Source organism: Camarhynchus parvulus, chromosome 2 (assembly GCF_901933205.1).
Source record: "Camarhynchus parvulus chromosome 2, STF_HiC, whole genome shotgun sequence".
Classification (NCBI taxonomy): Eukaryota; Metazoa; Chordata; class Aves; order Passeriformes; family Thraupidae; genus Camarhynchus; species Camarhynchus parvulus.
Genome location: NC_044572.1, coordinates 68,452,526 through 68,471,459, shown reverse-complemented (window position 1 = coordinate 68,471,459; position 18,934 = coordinate 68,452,526). Strand labels below are relative to the sequence as shown.

The 18,934-nt window shown below is 36.9% G+C and overlaps 1 protein-coding gene across 1 annotated transcript in view; it reads left to right on the top strand.

Moving 5' to 3' along the window:
- EXOC2 (exocyst complex component 2) overlaps positions 1–18,934 on the top strand; it is a 126,689-nt gene that overhangs the window by 5,742 nt on the left and 102,013 nt on the right. Inside the window, exons 2-5 of the mRNA XM_030944161.1 lie at positions 5,180–5,239; positions 7,971–8,126; positions 12,780–12,956; positions 14,397–14,523. Coding sequence (XP_030800021.1) covers positions 8,009–8,126; positions 12,780–12,956; positions 14,397–14,523 — 422 coding nt within the window. The 5' untranslated portion in view covers positions 5,180–5,239; positions 7,971–8,008. The remainder of the gene's footprint in view (positions 1–5,179; positions 5,240–7,970; positions 8,127–12,779; positions 12,957–14,396; positions 14,524–18,934) is intronic.

Genomic DNA, 18,934 nt, shown 5'->3' with positions numbered 1-18,934 from the left:
AATGAATAGGTGCTGTTACATTGAATACATCAGCAAAACTGTTCATTCAAGAACTGGTATAAACCAGCATATTGACCTAATTAATGAATTAGGGGAATTAATTATTTTCAGTTTGAAGTTACAGAACTTTGTATGTATTTGTATGTACCAAAATGTATTTGGTAAGGTGAAATATTTTTTTGGATTTTTTTTCTCAAGGTTTTTACAAACACAGATATATTCATCCAAGTTTATAAGGCTGTTACTGACATTTGGATTATTGCAGTTTTGATGGTTTTGTTTAGTAGTGGCACTTGGAGATTGTCATTGTCACTTAGGTTAAAAGATTTTGAACTGAGGTGAAAATGTGACTGTGGTTCTGGGTTGTCCAGATGTGTATGTATGAAATTAAATTTGTGTGCTGTTGAGCGTGGTGGGGGAGGTATGTGTGTTCTTGGTAGCAGAGCAGAGGGAAGGAAATCTTTTTTTAAAGTCGACTCAGTGAAATAGATTTTATGAGTCCTCAAACATTTTATTCCGCTTTCTCTGTTTGAACAGGTGACATAATTGGCAGATGAAATTATTTCTGAACTAAAAGAAACAAAGAATTCCCCCCTCCCCTTTTTTAAAGTCTCTGTTCATCTGTATTATAGACTATTGTTGGTTTTAATCTATTTTTAGTGTTTCGCTATTTTTACTTCTTGCTGCTGATGAGTTACAAACTCAGTGTTTTATGTTGGCTCATTAACTTCCTTCAGGTTGTTTATGGTATCTGATGCTAACGAAGGAAAACTTCATTTTACAATGGAATGTTTTTGGAGAAAATTCAGCGTTTTGATGTCATAATGTCATCTGTGTGGTTGATCTTTGTGGGGAATATCTCTCCCCTCTCCAAATAAATAACATCTCAGAATTCCTGATGTAAAAATAGATCAATATACAGGTATTTTTCACATTGTAATTGACAGGATGCTGTAATTTAAAATGTACAAGGAAATGGATTTACACTAGTCTAGATTTTTTTTTTTTGACATGTGATAGATAGAAGGTTAATTGATGTTAAATGGATGCTTTGTTAGCCCTTCATCAGCTACTAAACTAGTACAGGAGGAGTGCAAATCATTACTACAAAAGGCCAAGGCCAGTGTGTTTTCTTAGTGAGCTTTATAGGTCTTTTTTCTTATCCCTTCCTTCTTTCCCTCCTTCCCAAGGAGGGAAAGACACAAAACATAACCAGCTGTAATGATAGGAGGAGAGAGCAAGCAGCTTTTCTAAACACACACACATACACACACTCGCACTCCGGCCCCCCTCTCCCCTCCCTATACCCCAGCAGAGTGACAGCTTCTAGATGTTGCGTGCGAGTGAGTTCAGCTGGTGCTGTGTGGTCTGGGTGTGTGGTCTCCAGCTCAACCGAGAGGCTGCTAACAGGGTGGATGAGACAGAGCAACACTGTTTACTTTAATTTATTTCGGATGCCGGAACTGTGCCCGGAGTTTCTCCCGAGCCGGGTTCCACCGTCAGCGGTGTCAATCCCTCGCAGCTGCAGCCCAGGCTGCGGCGGGCGGTGAACTGCTCTGCCGAGGGCTCTCCCAGCATCTGCCCCGGGTCCGAGCCTTTTAATCCCTTGTGACTGAGAAATGGTAATGGCATCGCTGAGTGCTGTGATTATTTTGCTTTCACTCCGTCAAGATACATGGCCATGAAGATGTACCTTGCTGTGTTAAGGCAAGCGGGACCTCTGAGATACTGAAGGGAATCTGCGAAGATGGTTGTGGTGAAAGCAAAACTGCAGCACTCATTCCTTGTCCACCCTAAAACTAAAATGTCTAGTGTACCCTATGTGGCTGATTGGAATATTCAGGAGCCTTTTGAAAAAGCACAGGGTATCATATTATGTCATTTAATACTGCAAGTCTTCTTTTTTGTTGTTTGCCCTCTCTGTCACAAACCTTGCACATCTTCCCAAATTGGAACTGATTTTTGGCATGTAATGTTGTAGGTTAACATGTTTGTCAGTGTTAATACTGGCTTGAATCAACATGCCGGATATGACAGGGCAAGACAAATGAGGCTTTGTTTTTTCTGTGTGACAGTGAAATTACCCACTTTTTTATGTTTGTTCATCTTTTCATTATAAGTAGCTTAGTGGTGTTATGAAGAGTTTCTTTCCCCCTAAATGTAAAATTCGTGAGCGCTTCTTGTTTAAATTGACAAGTCTTCTTTTATTATTTAAATAAACATGCATAGATTCTTAATATCACTTGGAATTTCAGCATTGTTTAGCTTATTCACTTCCCAGTCTTTTCTGGCAGGCTTGCAGGAATGGACTTTATATTATTAATGCAGTGTTGAAGGCTGTGGCAATTCTAGGGCACTGAAGATCTCCAGAGGGGTTAATAAATGTCAGTTATTTTCACAGTGCTGCTTTTTGGATGCTTTTAATTCTTGGTTTATGTAGATTGTCTGTCTGAATTTATATTGTTGGGAAGATAAAGCACAGAAAAGGTTGTAGTAGTGTTTTTCATCATTTTGTAATGGTTTTGAGTACAAACATCCAGGAAACATTTTGCTTTGTCTTTTTCTTCTTGGGGTCATTTGCTATGTCCCTTCACTGACTTTGTCATAGTGTGTTGTACTCAGGAGATTTTCTGGGTTTTCTAGTGAAAACAAATTATTGGATTTATGTACTAGAAGCACAAGTTTGTGTAGTTTAAGGTTAAAAGGCCATCACCTACATTCTGGAATCTGAGTATTTATTGCTTGTTTAAAAAGGCATGTCATAAATCTTTTCATTTGGAAATTATTGAATGCTGTGATATTAGTGTAACTCACTGTTTTCAGGTTGGTTTTCTTGTGGGATTGTTTTTTTTTTAAATAAACAACATCTGAGGTATACTGTGATTTGCACATGGGTGATGCTTTGCTGTTCCTGCCTCAACATTTCTTAAATTGTATTCTGTCACATATATATGATTAAGAACAAATAAATATCTGATACCTGAAGGTTTAAACGCTTTCTTGTAACCTAGACTTTCTCAGTGATGACAAATTGGGTTTTTCTTCCCTCCCTTCTTGACAGCTTTGATTCCCTTTGCTAGATGACCATGGTACTTGCATTGACCTTCAGTCTGCCTTCCTCCGAGAGAATCTAAGTTCAGTGTCTGTGACAAAGTATCACTGAAAACTTTATTTAAACTGAATTTTGAGTCACTGGAACCATCTTGCTATTTTGTTTTAGAAGTCAGAAACTCTGTTTTAAAACACTTCACCTGCTAATTTTCCCCTCTGGTGAAATTTGTAAGGTGGCAGCATGTTGTTACTCATCTTCCAAAGTTCCATGCCTTCAAGATGATGTAGTTTCCCTTTGGAATTTGAAATTACCAGCCAATTTAATATCCTTCAATCCTGAACTTTGCTTGTTCATGTATTTCTTATTTTGGCGGTACTTCCAGAGTGTAGTAAAATGTAGGAAGTCGTTTGCTTTACAGAACAGGTATGGTAGCTCTTAGGATTTTATTTCGGGTCCCTTCTGTGTTTGCCATTGAAAGTTGAATGAGGAAACCTATATAAGAACTCTCATTTCAAAACAAGGTAAAACTGAAGGCTTACAATACTAAAAAAAAAACCAAAACCAAATAGACTTGTACTTTCCCTTATGCTGGGGCATATTTCATTGCTTCATTATTTATTTTCAAGTGGGTTTTCTTAGGATAAAGATGGAAGATGTCCTCTCTTTATCAAGCTCTTAATGCTCAGAATTGTCTGGATTTTTTTTTAACCAAACCTTTGTGAGAGGACAGTTTATTTGAGAAACTGGTGCAAAGACAAAGACGTTGTTTATGAAAGGCATTTTTCAAGAGGACTTTGTAGTAGGTAGTCTTTGCAGAGGATTTCTAACTCCTTGTGCTTTTTTAACAAGAATTATGACAGAATAAGAGAATAGTGTGGGCAAGATCATGGGAGCAGTCAATCAGATATCCACATTAAATTATTGGGGAGATACTGTGAGGAAATTAGGTTTAAAAAAAAAGGGGTGGGGGAAATAAAGAGTGAGAGAGAGCGCTCTGCTAATCTGGAAGATTGTCCATTGTAAAAAACAGTCTTGTTGAAAGCTCTTCAGTGAGCCTGGCTCCCCGAGAGGAAAGATCTTGTACAGACACTGTCTTTCTGCACTCTCCTGGTCTGCATGAGAATCAGACTTTCAGGAAGAGGGCTGTTTTAATAAAAATACTGTTTTATGTGTAATACATATTTTGTAAAGAATACATTTTATCTTTAGGGAAGCATACAGAATTGCAACAAAAGCTCAGAATTAGGTGGTTGTCATGTTTTGTGAAATGGAAAAGTAATTTCTTGTCAGGTTTGCCTTAAATATTTTTTAAGAAATTTAGGAACTTGTCACAGCAGTATAGTGGCTAGGCTTCCCAGTAAGCACCTCAGTCATGTTAGCTGTGGACATCTGTCCTGAGGAGAGGAAATATTGTAAATGAATTGAAGGCTCCCAAGCATTTGCTTGATGTTTATAATAGTGGCATATTACAAATAGTTCCACTCTTTGAGATAAATGAAAGCAATTGCTGTTTAAAAATAATAATCACAGAGCATCTCAGTGTCGTAGTGCTTTGAAATGTGTTGAGATTTACTATGGTATTCTCATTCCAGTGAGGTATTTTAAAGCAATTCTGCAGTAAGTATGGAAATACTTTAGAAGAAATACTAGATCTCAGGAGGCTCAGCGTTTTTATTACATTTATTTAGCTCATCATGAAGGGGATCTAGTGCTGATTTCTGAAATCCAGAAAAAGATGTTGTAATATTACTTTTGAGTTTTGGTATTGAGACAAGCCAGTTACCTGTGTCCCTGGGTATTTTGAAAGCAACAATAGCTGTGATCCAAGGGAAATATAACTTTTGGGAGGGGGTCAACCAAACAGTACCACACAAATAATACCATAGTAGCTTCTATTTTACTTGTTTTTCTCAAGGTTTTTTCCTCTCCGTATTACCTGATGTTCCTGAAGATGGCTTTTTTCGTCAGTGTTACTGATTAATATTCCACATAAATATTTACAAAAAATTGCTCCAAAATAGAAGAGGTGTTTTATATTGACTAACTGGTATCTAGACACATGTTGCTTCCTGCAGAAGGTGGTTGTGTGCATGGAAGGACCTAACACCACTGTTCGTTCCTTTACAGCTGTCGTGTATCCTTGAACTCTGCTGAGGATCTGTGAGAAAAGCTGCAAAGACTACATAGGTAAGATTGTGAGGAATAGATGCAGCTTATTCTCCTCCCTCTTGGTAAAATTAGGGACCTTATTTTTCTCTAGCATCATATTTCTATTGTGCTGCCCACTGTTTTGTTGGGCAGTGGTGTAGTTTTGAATGCACCACAGATGAGAGGAAAGCTAGGCAAGCCTTATGACTCCAGGATTAGGGATGTTGACAAAAGACAAGGTCTGTCTTTTTCACCTGGGGTGAGTAAGTGGATCAGTAGTTGTGCAGACGATGTGTCTGGACAAGAAGGCTTGGAGTAGGCAATGCGAGGTAAGAGGAAAGGAGGATGGAATTTGAAAGGAGGATGGAATAGTAACATCCTTCTCCCTCCCTGCTTGAACTTATGGGTAAAAAGTCAGAGGGACAATCAACAGGATAGGGGCAGAAACAGTTTGTCTGCAAGATGAGGACCTGGCCTCAGTTTTGGGGTGAAGCGGGGGCTGTCTCTGTGTGAGAGAGGAGGAGGAGGAGAAGCCGGTTCAGTGAAAGAAATAGGAGTTGGCCACTGGAACAGAGCACAGCCTTCTCTTCCATAGCTGGAGATGACTGTCAGCTGATTTCTTTGTAATCTGGTGATACAGTTCTTTTCTTCAGTGCTGTTCTACCCTTATAGCCTGCATCTGTTGACTACTTGCTTCTCCAGTCTCGTGTTGGTTTCATGTAAAATGTTCCAATAGTTTACATGTAAGACTATTAAGAGCACCTATATAACTTAATTCCTTTTTCATAAGTTGGTTGTTTGCAAAAAACAGAGAAACCAATTATTTATTAAACACATTATGTAATTTTTAATGTCAAGAAGTATTATGAGGTTTGCGACAGAAAGATACAAAACCAAACTAGATATGCATTGTGTATGTTATCATGGGCCCTTACCAGGCTTCCTTCATACACTGGACATGGCTCACATACTGCAACTTACTATGTTCTTGCTTGTTCAACATGATTTTACATCTGTAATTAATTGCACACTGTTCAGTGTGAAAAGCTCTCTGAAGATATTAATACTTCTGTTGTGTTGAGGGTATCTAAATGCCTTTTCTATGTTAATGAATTTGTTTTCAAAAGCAGCTTTTGAAATGAGTGATAGTATTCCTATTTTAATTATGTAAAACCAAGAAACAGATATTTGAAAACAGACACATTTATAGAATTGAGGTGGTTGTTTAGGACCTCATTATTTCAGAACATTGTGCGGTATTCCCTATATTCGGGATACATTTCACACTGACTTCAGGTGTGGCTGTGGGCTCTGAAGTTGTATCAGAATTCAAAGTTTTGGTTTAGGTGACCTGTTATGCATCTATGGTGTGGACGGACAGAGAGAGGAGATCCTGTTCTGAGGGTAGTATTTGATTACTTTTAGCATGAGATCTTCCTTCCTGCCCTGTCTATTTCCATCTTAATTATCAGTGTGTGTTCCAACTTTGGAATGTGAAGAATGAAATCAGCTGGTGGGAGCTTCTTTGATTCTTTTGTCAGATCTAGATATTACCAGTGAAAAATGTGGGGAGGCTGTGTAGAAGCATGGGGTATGGTGCAATGGAAGTATTTTGTATAAGCACAAGCAGCTGAAACAAGTGTGTCTTAATTCTAGTGTGTCTTAACTGCAGGTACTTGGAAACTGCAGTTCTGCTGCTATTTATTGTTAGAGATGGTTTAGAGAGTTTCTGGGTTTCATGGACTTGACCATTTGCAAATAAAAGTAGAAAATACATTTTGGTCAAAAAAACAATAGCTAAGAGGAGCCTTATGAAGCTTGACTTATATTCCACATATTTTTTTACCATCCTGAACTTCCAAAATTGTTTACACTAAAGTGTTGTTTGTGTGTAACTGAGGTTTTGGAATGGTTATGGTATTTAATAAGAGTTGTAATTCAGGTTATACTGATCATATATATATAATTGGTTTCTTATTGGTGTTTATAGCTGCAGAGCTACACAAAGGAAACTGCTAATAAAAAATAGGCATTTGTGATCAGTTGCATAGTAAACTAAATGTAGACCGCATTACATCAGTACCCTATTTGTATTTGAGCAACAGAGCTGATTAAACTGGCCTGAGATGACTAAATTTCTGGTGCAAAGGAGCACTCTGCTGGAAATGCTTCTTCAATAATTTTATGTACATTTTTGTTGATGTGTTTGGGTATTGTTTGTTTTGTTGATGATCTCTGCTATTGTAGTATTTGCAAGTCATGTTCTAATTTTCTCAGTGCATGTTAGCATTGATGCTTTATACAAATAAGTGTGGAGTGCTTCCTCATATGGGACTGTCTATGTCAGTAGGTCTTATTTTGATGGAGAAGTTGTCCAAATATGTAATCATAGTCTGTTACTTATCTTAGATTAACAGTTCTGAACTTCCTAAGGAATACAATAATAATTTTCAAATAGAAGTTGTAATAGACTCATTTGAATTCTGACATAAGTAATTTGAAGTCTGTGTCTACATCTTCATTAAGCATTCAGAAAGTTTAATATTTCTCTGAATATACTTTTTCTTTCAGAAAGATATAGTTAACTTTTTAAAAGTGCAAAGAAGGTATAATATTTCTTTATTATTTTATGACTGTGTCAAAAAGACTTTGAGTGGTGTTCCATATTTATATTTGTATTTCCCTACAATTTTAGAAGAACAGGTTGAAAATATTTTAATAATTTTTATATAATTTATGGGGTTTTAATTTATTATTTCTTGATGAACAGATAAAGGCAGCTCAGATTGCAGTAACTGAAAATTCATCATGTCTCGAGCACGGCAGCCCCCACTTGTAACCGGTATCTCTCCCAATGAAGGCATCCCATGGACAAAAGTGACAATTAGAGGAGAAAATTTGGGTACTGGACCTACAGATCTCCTAGGTAAGTTTTAAAATCACCCTTTTGGTACAGCAGAATGTAACATTTTGGATATGATTAGAGATAAATTTTTTGCATGACAGAATCTGTGTTGAATGTAATGAGGAGTGCCCTTAACACTAATATGCACTTGAATCCATAAATTCAGAGAAGCTACTCAATGTATAACCAACCAGACTAACTCTACCTTTTTAGATGAACCCTTAATCTGACTCAGCATCCTCTGCTGAACATGAAATGCTTTTTGCAGTGTACTAGAAGAGGGTAGATGTAATGAGATGCTCCTTTGTTACTTTCTCAGGAACTGAGAATTTCCTCTTTGAAATTTTAATGTCAGAAGTGTTTTCAGTGTATTCAGAGTCACTGGGGATTTTCTCCCAAATTTTCCCTAAATCAGGACATTGCTATGCCTTGAATTAAAGTCAATTTATGTGTCTGTAGCAGTTATGACAAAGCAGGTTCTGTGATTTAGCTACACAATATGTGGAGAACCCTTTTCATTACTGTTTTGATTTTTAACATGGTCACTTCATTAGAATCGTCGTAGCTCCTGTGCTGAAGGAGGGACAAGATCTTTTCACTGATTCTCCTGGTCATAGACCTTGTTCATTACTGCTCTGTTGCTTCCTTTTCAGGCTGAAATGTCTTAGCTTATTTAATTTTTCTGCATGTAATCCTTGTCCTTTCTTCTTGCTCTTCAGCGAATCTCTTTTACTTTCACTACCAGTTGTGGGTGACACATCTTGGTTGTGTGCTGTGTTCAGGATGTGAATGCCCTGTGGCATAACCCTGTACTTTCACTTTTGTTTTGTATTTTGGCCGTAGAGTTCTGTTTTCTGCGTAACTCCTGCTGAGAATCAAACTAATGTTTTTCTTGTTCTGCCTACTATAGTTCCGTGATTAAATGCATGAGGATTAGTAGTCAGTTTGAGGGTGACATCTATGAATTTAAGGTTTTGTCTGCGTGCATCTTGTCTTTGTTCAGTGAATTTCAGCCGTTGTGTTATAATATCTACATTATAGTGCATCACTCAGTCTAATAAGTTCTGGCTTGTATTTTTCTGGGATTTATGGTCATCACGCTCTGAATAAAAGAAAATCATCAGCAAACTTTATAACCTCTTTATCTTGTCACTTATAAGTGTGCTGAACACAAATGATCTTGGCACATACCATGTGGGAACTTTCCTCAGTCAAAACACATCAAATACTGTAACCCTGTTTCTATGTTGCTCTGCTATTTATCCATTAGAGATTCGTATCCTATAGCTGCATCATTTTCTTAAGCATTTCAAGAAAGACTCAGTAAAGGCTCCTGGAAATCCAAGTTAGCTATAACTACTGGAATTTCCCTTATTTTTTTGTAAGTCATGCATATGTGTACTTCAGTAGTCATGTTAGAGGCAATTTGTCTGATTTGTTGTGGAATCACGACTCCTCTGAAGGCCATTGGAATTTTGTTTGGCTTTGCTAGAAAAAATATTTCGCTTCATGGCTGTAAACCAAAGTTCACAAATTCCATTCATGGCCACCACAATGAGCTTTATGGCCAAGTTTAAGCTACTACAGTTTTCCACTCCACTTCAGTTTGCTGTCTCTCAAAAGGAGAAATAGTATTTTCCTGAGCTGCTAGGTGAGGTTGCGGTACACTATAGAATTCATATTGAAAAAATCTTCAAATAACTGGTGATGTTAGGGGTGAGTATATTTCTGTGTATTTGTGTGGCTGATGTACTTCAGTACCCGTTGGTTCATTGGAATGATCCTCTTAGAAATGATCAGTGCTATGTTCTTGGAAGGAAGACGTGTCCTGAACTGTACCTCTGTATTACAGCTGACCAGCTGCTGATATTTCTTCTTATATTTCTTTCAGAGTAATATTTGTAGCACACAGCTGCTAATAATTTTATGCTTTGAGGTAAAAATAAATAATGCATTCCCTTATTTTCGCCTTAGCTCAGTCGACAGCTTTCTCCAGTAAGTGGCTAAGACCCCAGATGAAGATTTTCCCCAGTAAAGATTTCTTTTAATGGTTAAATTAGTCATGTAAATATTCCCTGTTACTTGAATGGAAGTACTTGGAAAAGTGAGGCTTTGTAGGCATGAGAGTTAAGCAAGTTTGAGTGAGGTCTTTATAAAGTTTAAAAAGTTTGAGATGCATTAGTGTAAAATGAAAAGCAAGAAACTTTTTCTCTGTATATTAACACAGTATCACATAGTGGAAGAATATTCTTTTGGTTTCATTTAAGAGAGAGCCGTCGAGTAATCTCTTTGTTTCTTTGAAACCAAATGAACTTTTTATTTGTAACTCTGTAACTCATGGTACAAAATGTCAAATCTAGGAGGTACCTGTAACATATGTGTTTTCATGGTTTAGCTTGTCTTTTAAGACATTTGTAGCTGTATTTTTTAGACATTGTAAAATTGTCCGTATATGAGCTTAACCAAAATCGTAAAGTCTCTATCAGAGTATTACTTATGCCTATTTATAGAAAGGCACATAAAAACTAGAAGCTGAGAATGATGTTCTCAGAGACCTTTATACCATGCAACGGATACAAATTAAGTTTTACTTAAAGGGAAGTTTCCTATTTCTGGAGAAAGAAATGTGGTAACTGTTCTATCAAAACTTCTCCCCCAATATGCATTTATTTGTTTTAGAAGTTGTGATTACTATTTCCTGTGGTATATAAAATCTTGACAGAGACTTAAGTTCCTTCTGCATTTTTAAGATACAGGCAAAGGCCATTTCCTGCCATTTCAAAAGTATTGGACCTTGTATCTTGATGTCTTGAGAGCTTTTGGAACCTCTGATGAGTAGACAATAATTGATAGAAGGATCTTCAAACAGTTACTATAGCTTAGTTCTGGATTTTAAAGTATTGTTCAATTGAACCATAAATTCAGAAAATACGGGGTGAAAACATCTTTATACATTGTTTGGGCAAAGTGTTTCAGTTAGTCTTAGTTCCTATCACAATCTTTTTTCCTTTAGAGAAGATGCAAGCATAAAACTGTAAGAGATGTAATAATATAATAATATAAGGTTATATTATTGCATGTATGTAATATGCATCCTAATATATGGGGTTTTTTCTTTCCCCCATGAAACTAAAGCCTGATTAAAATTTTATGAGTAAATAAGCAAAATATTTTTTAAGTCTTTCTGTTTGTATATCCTATTTCATCTCACTCCCCCCCTTTTATTCAGAAAGAACATTTAAGAAGCAAATCTACTGTCCTTTCTCAAGTAAAATTAATTTCAGTTGTAATAAGATTCAGTGCCTTTCCATTTTTTTCATTTTTGGATTTCATTTTCAAAATAGTTTTTGGCAGGGAGTAATGCATTTTTATGTCTGACAGCCATGAAAACTGCCAAATTTCTCTGCTGTGTCATGTCAGAGACTTAAATTGTGAGAGAAAATAAGTGTGAAGCTTTGGTACTAAGCCACATATGCTGACCCTTTTCTGTCTCTAAGTATTTTCTAAATTGGTCAGAGCTTTCTAGAAATTAAAAACAAAAGTCAAGCCAACAGGGGAGGAACTGCTCTGTCTGACTAATTTGTACTCCAGTACAGCCAGCACACTAGTACAGCCTTGTTCTTTTGGACATAAGGCAAAATGTTTCTGGCTAAGGGTGTTATTTAAGAAGAACCTAATGAAGTTGTTCTTCAAATTGATACTAGAGCAGTTAGGATCTTGCCAGTTTTCCAGGACAGCAGAACTCCAGCTATGAATATGGAAATTGTTGTTCTAGATCTGAGAAAATAATCCATCTATTCCAGCATCTAGAGTCCTGATCTGACCAGAACGAATCAGTTGGTTGTGATCGGTTGATGATTGGTTTGATTGATCAGACGAATTTGATGTGAAATCTCAGGAAGCCTTGGACCTTACATTAAGGTGCACCTTGGTCATGAGAGGTGTTCTTGAACACTGGAGCTTGTCTCTTCCTATGAGAAAAGACCTTGTATTTCACAGTTTGTCATCCTTCTTGTGAGAAAGTGTAGAATAGGAGATAGATGAGCATTACATGATTATTCTTTCATATAACAAGGGCAGTTTATTCATCAGAATCAGTCTCGCATTGTGGATTTTTTATAGAAGAGGTTGGGATGGATTATTTGTCAATTAATACTGCTTCAGCTAAAACAGCCTTCTGTGTCCGCTGAAGTTCTGCTAAACAAGTAAGGTTGAGGAAACATTGTTCATTGTAAATATTTTACAGTCTTCTTTTTTTTCTGTGCAAAGTCATATAGACTGAACTTCTGAAAAATTTGCTGTGTGCACCTTTTAAGGGAAGTTTCACAGAAATGCAATACTGAACAGCAGTTCTCCAGTGTCTTGCAGACAGAAAATCTATTGTTCTATGTGAAGTAAAAGTGCAGTAGCTCAAAAGTGATGGGAGAGATTAAGTTTCAAACTGCACTGCTTGAATCTCATGAATTGTCACTGGGACAGAAGACCTGAAGTCACCTAGGAAACATCTGAAAAATGTATTTGTGATTCCTTGACTGTAATTGGCTGTAGGGGACTGGTGAAGGGTTATTTATTTATGTAAAACACATGTAGCATCATAAATGAATTTGCATTGCAGAATTTCAAAAGATACGTCTATTAACAGAATTATATTTCTTTTTTTTTTCTTTTTCCCAGGTTTAACAATCTGTGGGCACAACTGTCTCCTCACTGCAGAATGGATGTCTGCCAGTAAAATTGTGTGTCGAGTTGGACAGGCTAAAAATGACAAGGGAGACATTATTGTTACTACAAAGTCTGGTGGCAAAGGAACTTCAACTGTTTCCTTCAAACTTCTTAAACCTGAAAAAATAGGTATATTTCTTGTTCAAATCCACATCTATTTTCTTTACTAATAAAATATATGACTGAATGCCTCTTCATATAAAATGTATATTTGAAATGGATCCACCTCAGGACAATTTTCAGTTGTTTAGAAAATGCAGAGTATGTCAATAAAATATCCATATATATAGAGAGAAAGAGATAGAAACTCAGGGTATAGGTGAAATTATTCCTTTCTCAATATCTTGATAAAATCCTCAGCGATGAATGCAAAGTAGCCCTTTGTTTTTCTTTATGGAATAGCTCTAAACTTCTGAAATTTTAGAAAACTTAATAACAGATCTAGTAATTACTCTTAAGTGTAGTAGATAAATACAAAGTCTGGACCAGCTCATGAGCTTTACACCTAAATCCTGAGCTGACAGTTAATCCTTTAAAGAAAGTTGAGTCCTCAGTGCCATTTCTTATTTGTAATTCAAACCATCCTGCAAGACAAAGTCTTAAGTATTTCTCATGAGATGCTTAACCATTGAAATTATTTTGCCAAGCAGTCTAGGACCCCTGCTTAACCTAGAATCCAGTCTAAATACCCTGTGGATTGAAAATGTTTCTCTCAGAACCCCTCGTTGATGAGCTGGATAGTTATCTTTCCTAACACAAGAGTTCCCACAAGAACTGTTTTAGGCTCTTATTCTCAGCCCTTCAGTGACAATTAAATAACATGTAATTTCTCCCAAGCTGCACTAATATCTTAATAATAGAAAGGTGAAATGTGTAAGTGCAAATGTTACACAGTGGAGCTTTTGGTGATGTGAGAGAAGAATTCATATTTGAAAATATGGGAAAATGTGGAGATGGAGTAATTTCTGGTGTTGCATCTGATGGGTATGTTAAAGGAGGGCAAGGCCAAGAGTAGGGCAGGCTCCATTTTCAGCTGAGATTCCAGGACATACTGTGCCTTGCCTTTATGCATTGTCTGTGCTAAGTCACTGGAAGCAAAGTCAGTTCTGTGTCCTTGAAGTCATTTATCTTGGCATGTGGCCAAGGTTCAGTTACCTTTTGGAGAGCAAATGGGACAGAAAAGGAATCTTCCCTAAAATATGCAAATGAGAAGACTTTCAGTTAATTGCTCTTTTGAAAGTAGCAGATAACAAAGTTTGGACAGAAACTAAAATACTTGCAAGAATGAAAATACTAATACTTTGTGGTCAGGAAAATCTTGTAATGTATGTGAAACTGTGCACTCTGCAAAAGGATGTTTGATGCCCAGCCGTGAATACCTCTTCAGCAGGTATAATAAAATAATTTAGCGTAATTGCATCCAGGTTGTTTTGCCGTGTATCTTTCAATATATTACCTAGGCATGCATTTTATATTTATCAGGATTTTTCAAATTAATTCAGTATGTTAGAAGTTGATGGTGCTGGACTGCCCTTGTTATTTTAAGGATCTGTGCTTTGTTTTCTCTAGGTATCTTGGATCAGTCTGCTGTCTGGGTGGATGAAATGAACTATTATGACATGCGCACTGACAGGAACAAAGGGATTCCCCCCTTGTCCTTACGTCCGGCTAATCCGCTCGGTATTGAGATAGACAAGTGAGTACCAAATGCCTTTAATCCACTTCTTTAGTGCTTTTCTCTATATGTGTCTTGGTGAATTCCAGGCAAGTTTAATGGTTTACAGGGCAGGGAAAGATTTAGAAACACATGCATCTATTAGGTGCTAGTATTCTGCTTGGTACTCTGAGTTGTTAGTGGACATTGTATCCTGCTTCATAATCCTCTATTTTGGATCATCAATTAGAACTGTAGATAATCTAAAAGCCTGATATATTGAACCCCAGTGATGTTTAGATTTTGAGGATTGGTAAATTACCTAAGGCTTCAGATTTATTCATTGTAGTTACAGAATACCTACTGTTGCATTTGAGTTTCACGGGGCTTTTAAGGATATTAGATTGCTATCTGTTGCTAAAATTGTACTGTAAAATGTGATTTATTATGCCACATCAGCTAGTTTATTTTAGTTTATTTTATTGAAATACTAATACTGTTTTCCAGCACACAGTCTTCTTTACTTTAGTCCTTAAGTATGGTGGAATTTATGAAATTTTTGTCTGAAATAGTAACTTTATAGTGAATGATAAAGGGAATTAGGGGTCTTTAAATGGGACACTCTTTAAACCTGCCCAACTCTTAGAAGTAGCATCAGGAATACTTCTCTCAATCAAGATGCCAGCTCTACCAAACAAAAGGCTATTTAAAATTAAACTATTACTAAGGTCTCATCTGCTGGATACTCTTGTTTGTGAGGAGAAGTGCATTGGAAAAAATCTTCAGTGTCCATTGTTACCTTGTTCTGATGAGAAAGCTGCACTTTCCCAAAATCCATATGGGATTTCTAGCAGATCCACACCACCTTCCAGCCTCTGGCTGTGCTTTTCTTTCCTAGTTTGAATATATATTTTTCTTTCTTTTCAAAGTCCTAGCCCAATTTTTTAATAAGCTGGAGATTTTATCACTTAAAGTATTTTTCTTTAGCCTTTGGTGTAACTTCTGACAGGTAATTCTTTCATGTTCCTCAGTTTTCCAAACCCTGACAAAATGCGGACCTTCATACTATGGACAGTATTCCAATATGTTACTAGGAGATTTTCTGTCACTCTTCCACTCTCGCTCACCTTTTTGTAAATTAAAAATACAACAATCCTTTTTACCACTGTGCTACACAGCAACTAGCTGTGAGTGTTTTGTTAGCTGATTCTCTTGAGTCACTACTTATAGTTAAGACATTGTCCATATGATAGATTAAGAATTATCATATAGAAACTTCAACTGCATTAGTTTAGGATTTGCTTAATTTAGAGTTGTCTATTTGGATGTTTGTTCCATAGAAAACCAATAATGTTGTATTTTAAATGTTTTTTTTCCTGAAAACATTAGAAAATGTGTTACTGAAACCTAAAGTTTCATTTGAAAAGAAATAAATCAGAAACATATAGGTATAGCTAGGAAATAATCTTTTGTAGAGGGAGGGAATTAGGAAATCTTTGGGCAAGCGTATCAAGCCTAGTTCATTGTTCTTGATCTCCCAGGTTCATTGCAGGAGAAGCAGGAAGATTATGGCAAGCACCGGTCTGAGAGACCTATCGCTGAGCAGTAAAGCAAGTAGTTGTGTGAAGGAATTGAGGGGTTATATTGTGCAGAGGGAAAAGAGAGGAAAAGCCTGGTCTGCCCTCGTGCTATTGTTGACAGCACAGTTCTGACTATAGATGAAGATTCTGGGTTTAAGTAAAGAATGCCTTCTCAATGGAAAATCTTCCATTATTTTCTTGATAAATTGGAGCAATGTGAGATTAATTTCTATAAAATAAACTTTAATACCATATAGTTTAGTTAAACTCACGTTTGCAAATACTTTACATATGGAATGGCTAAGTATCGAGAAGTTGTACAAGGTAGTGAAAAAAGGCAATTGTAAGCTAAGAAAGAGAGTGAATGAGCAAAAAATTAGCAATAGCCATTACTAGATACAGGAATATTTGTCACTAGAAGTGATAAAAGTTGTTTGGATGCTTTAAAATAAAAGACATCCTGATATGATCCTAATAATACTGTTGTATATGCAGAAAGGCTCTGCAACATTATGGATCTCTCTTTTATTCATACCTTTGGTTTCTTTAAATGTTTTCTTTAAACATGTGCAAATTGATATGTATTTTAATTTTGAAGCTGAAGCATTTGGCATTGGTCTGACTTATTGGGATTTACAACCCTTGCAGCCTGATGGCTGAGAAGGAAGGGAATGGAGTGCCTTATGTTGATTATGCAAATAGTGGTAAACAAAAGAAACATTAATTGAGAAGCTCAGGGAGAAAAGCAGTGAAAAACAGATGTGATAAAATGGAATAGGAATTAAGTATATAGGAGTACACTGAAGAGAAGGCAGAGGAAGGTGATTAGACTACAGACTGCAAGAGAAAAAAGCCCTCTCTGTAGAAAGTGATTATCAGGCATTAGCAAATTATACAGAAAAGACAAACTGCACCATGGGAATGATTTAGGGGTTTTTTGGAGGGATTTTGTTGTTTTGTTTTGTCTTTTTATATGGGTTATGCTTGGCTTTAAAAGTTCCTTTTGTGGCTTTTTAAAACATTTTTATAGTACTTTATCCATTTAAAATCTGTTTTAAAATTCAAAAATTTTAACCATTTTGGTTAACCATTTTGAACCATTTTTGAACCATTTTTGAACCATTCAGGTTCAAAATGGTTGCTTTCAAGGTGCTGCAAATGAGACCTTGAAATAACAGAAAAAAGACCTTGTATGTAATGAAAGGAAGAGTTTCAGTACAGCAGTTTGCTAAATTATTAGGCATGGACAGGGACAAAAAAAATTATTCAGACTCAGCAGATAGAAGATTGGAGTTTAATTGGGAGTGACTGAGATTTAGGTGAACAAAAGATTTGAACTATGAATTAAGGGAAATAATTAGAATACTGCCTATAGATGTATTGTAGGAGTAACAGAGATATATAGATAGATATATAGATATATATATATATATATATACACACTCAGAGTATGCACTGGAATTGTCCTTTCATATTCAAATTTATATGTTGCAAGGATGCAAAAAAGACAATGATGTATATACAGTTATCCTCCTGGCTGTTCTTTTACATAATCAAGATATTTTAAATGTTATATATGCAGTGAAGATATTTTAGCGCCACGTGTACACATAATGGTCAGGCCATCATCTTTCAGCCTGCAGGTTTAGCAATTGTTGGCTGGTAAGTTCTTCACATTTTCCAAATATTAATTGCACTTCCTGTGCAATTGTCACGTAAATAAGAATCTCACTTGGTAATAAAAAAATCAGTTATATTGTAATGAAACTTGAACTCTCTCATCCTTGTGTTTTGGTGGTGGTGACCCTTGAAGTCACAAATGTTTTTGGAGAAGAGTGTTTACACGGGTTTCTTCTCCTCCTTTCCTAAAAACTTTTCATTCACTGTCTAAAACACAGATATCCAGTCAGATAAGGGGTTTTTGGCATTGATGTAACTTAGTGCCTGTTCTGTGTATGCTGTCAGATATTAAATTCCTACCAGAAAAAAGGTATTTAAAATACTTAATATTTGAATTCTGGGTTTTAATATTTAGTATGGGGTAAAGACTGATACAAAGGTTTAGTGTCCTATCACTACCTTTACACACACTTAGAGTTCAGAGCAGGTTTATGCCACCTTCCTCCCCAGGGAGTGTTCCTGGCTGTGGTGTTATGCAGATATAGCCAGGAATCCTTACAGAAACATTGGATCATAGAATAGAATCACAGAATTGTTGCAGTTGAAGAAGATTTTCAAAGCCATGGAGTCTAATTTTTGACCAGTCCCCATCTTGTCAACAGAACTATCTCCCCAAGTGCCACGTTCAGCCATTTCTTGAATGTCTTCAGGGGCAGTGACTCTACCACCTCCCCTGGGCAGCCCATTCCAATGCCTGATGATCCTTTCAGGAACAAATTCTTCCTGATGTCCAACCTGAACCTCACCTGGCACAGCCTGAGGCTGTGTCCTTTTGTCCTGTCGCTGGTTGCTTGGGTGAAGGGGCCGTCCCCCACCTGGCTACACCCTCCTTCCAGGCAACTGTACAGAGCCTTAAGGTCACCCCTGAACCTCCTTTTCTCCAGGCTAAACAGCCCCAGCTCCCTCAGCTGCATCTCACAAAAGTTACTTTCTAGACCCTTCACCAGCTCCATTGTCCTTCTTTGGATGTGCTCCACCACCTCAATCTTCTTGAGTCAAGGGGCCCAGAACTGGATACAGCACTCAAGATGTGGCCTCACCAGTGCCGAGTACAGGGGGACAGTCACTGCCCTGGTTCTGCTGGTCACACAAGTCCTGACACAGGCCAGGATGCCCTTGGCCTTCTTGCCCATATAGGCACAACAGCTCGTGTTCAGCTGCTGTCAGCCAGCACCCCCAGGTTCTTTTCTGCC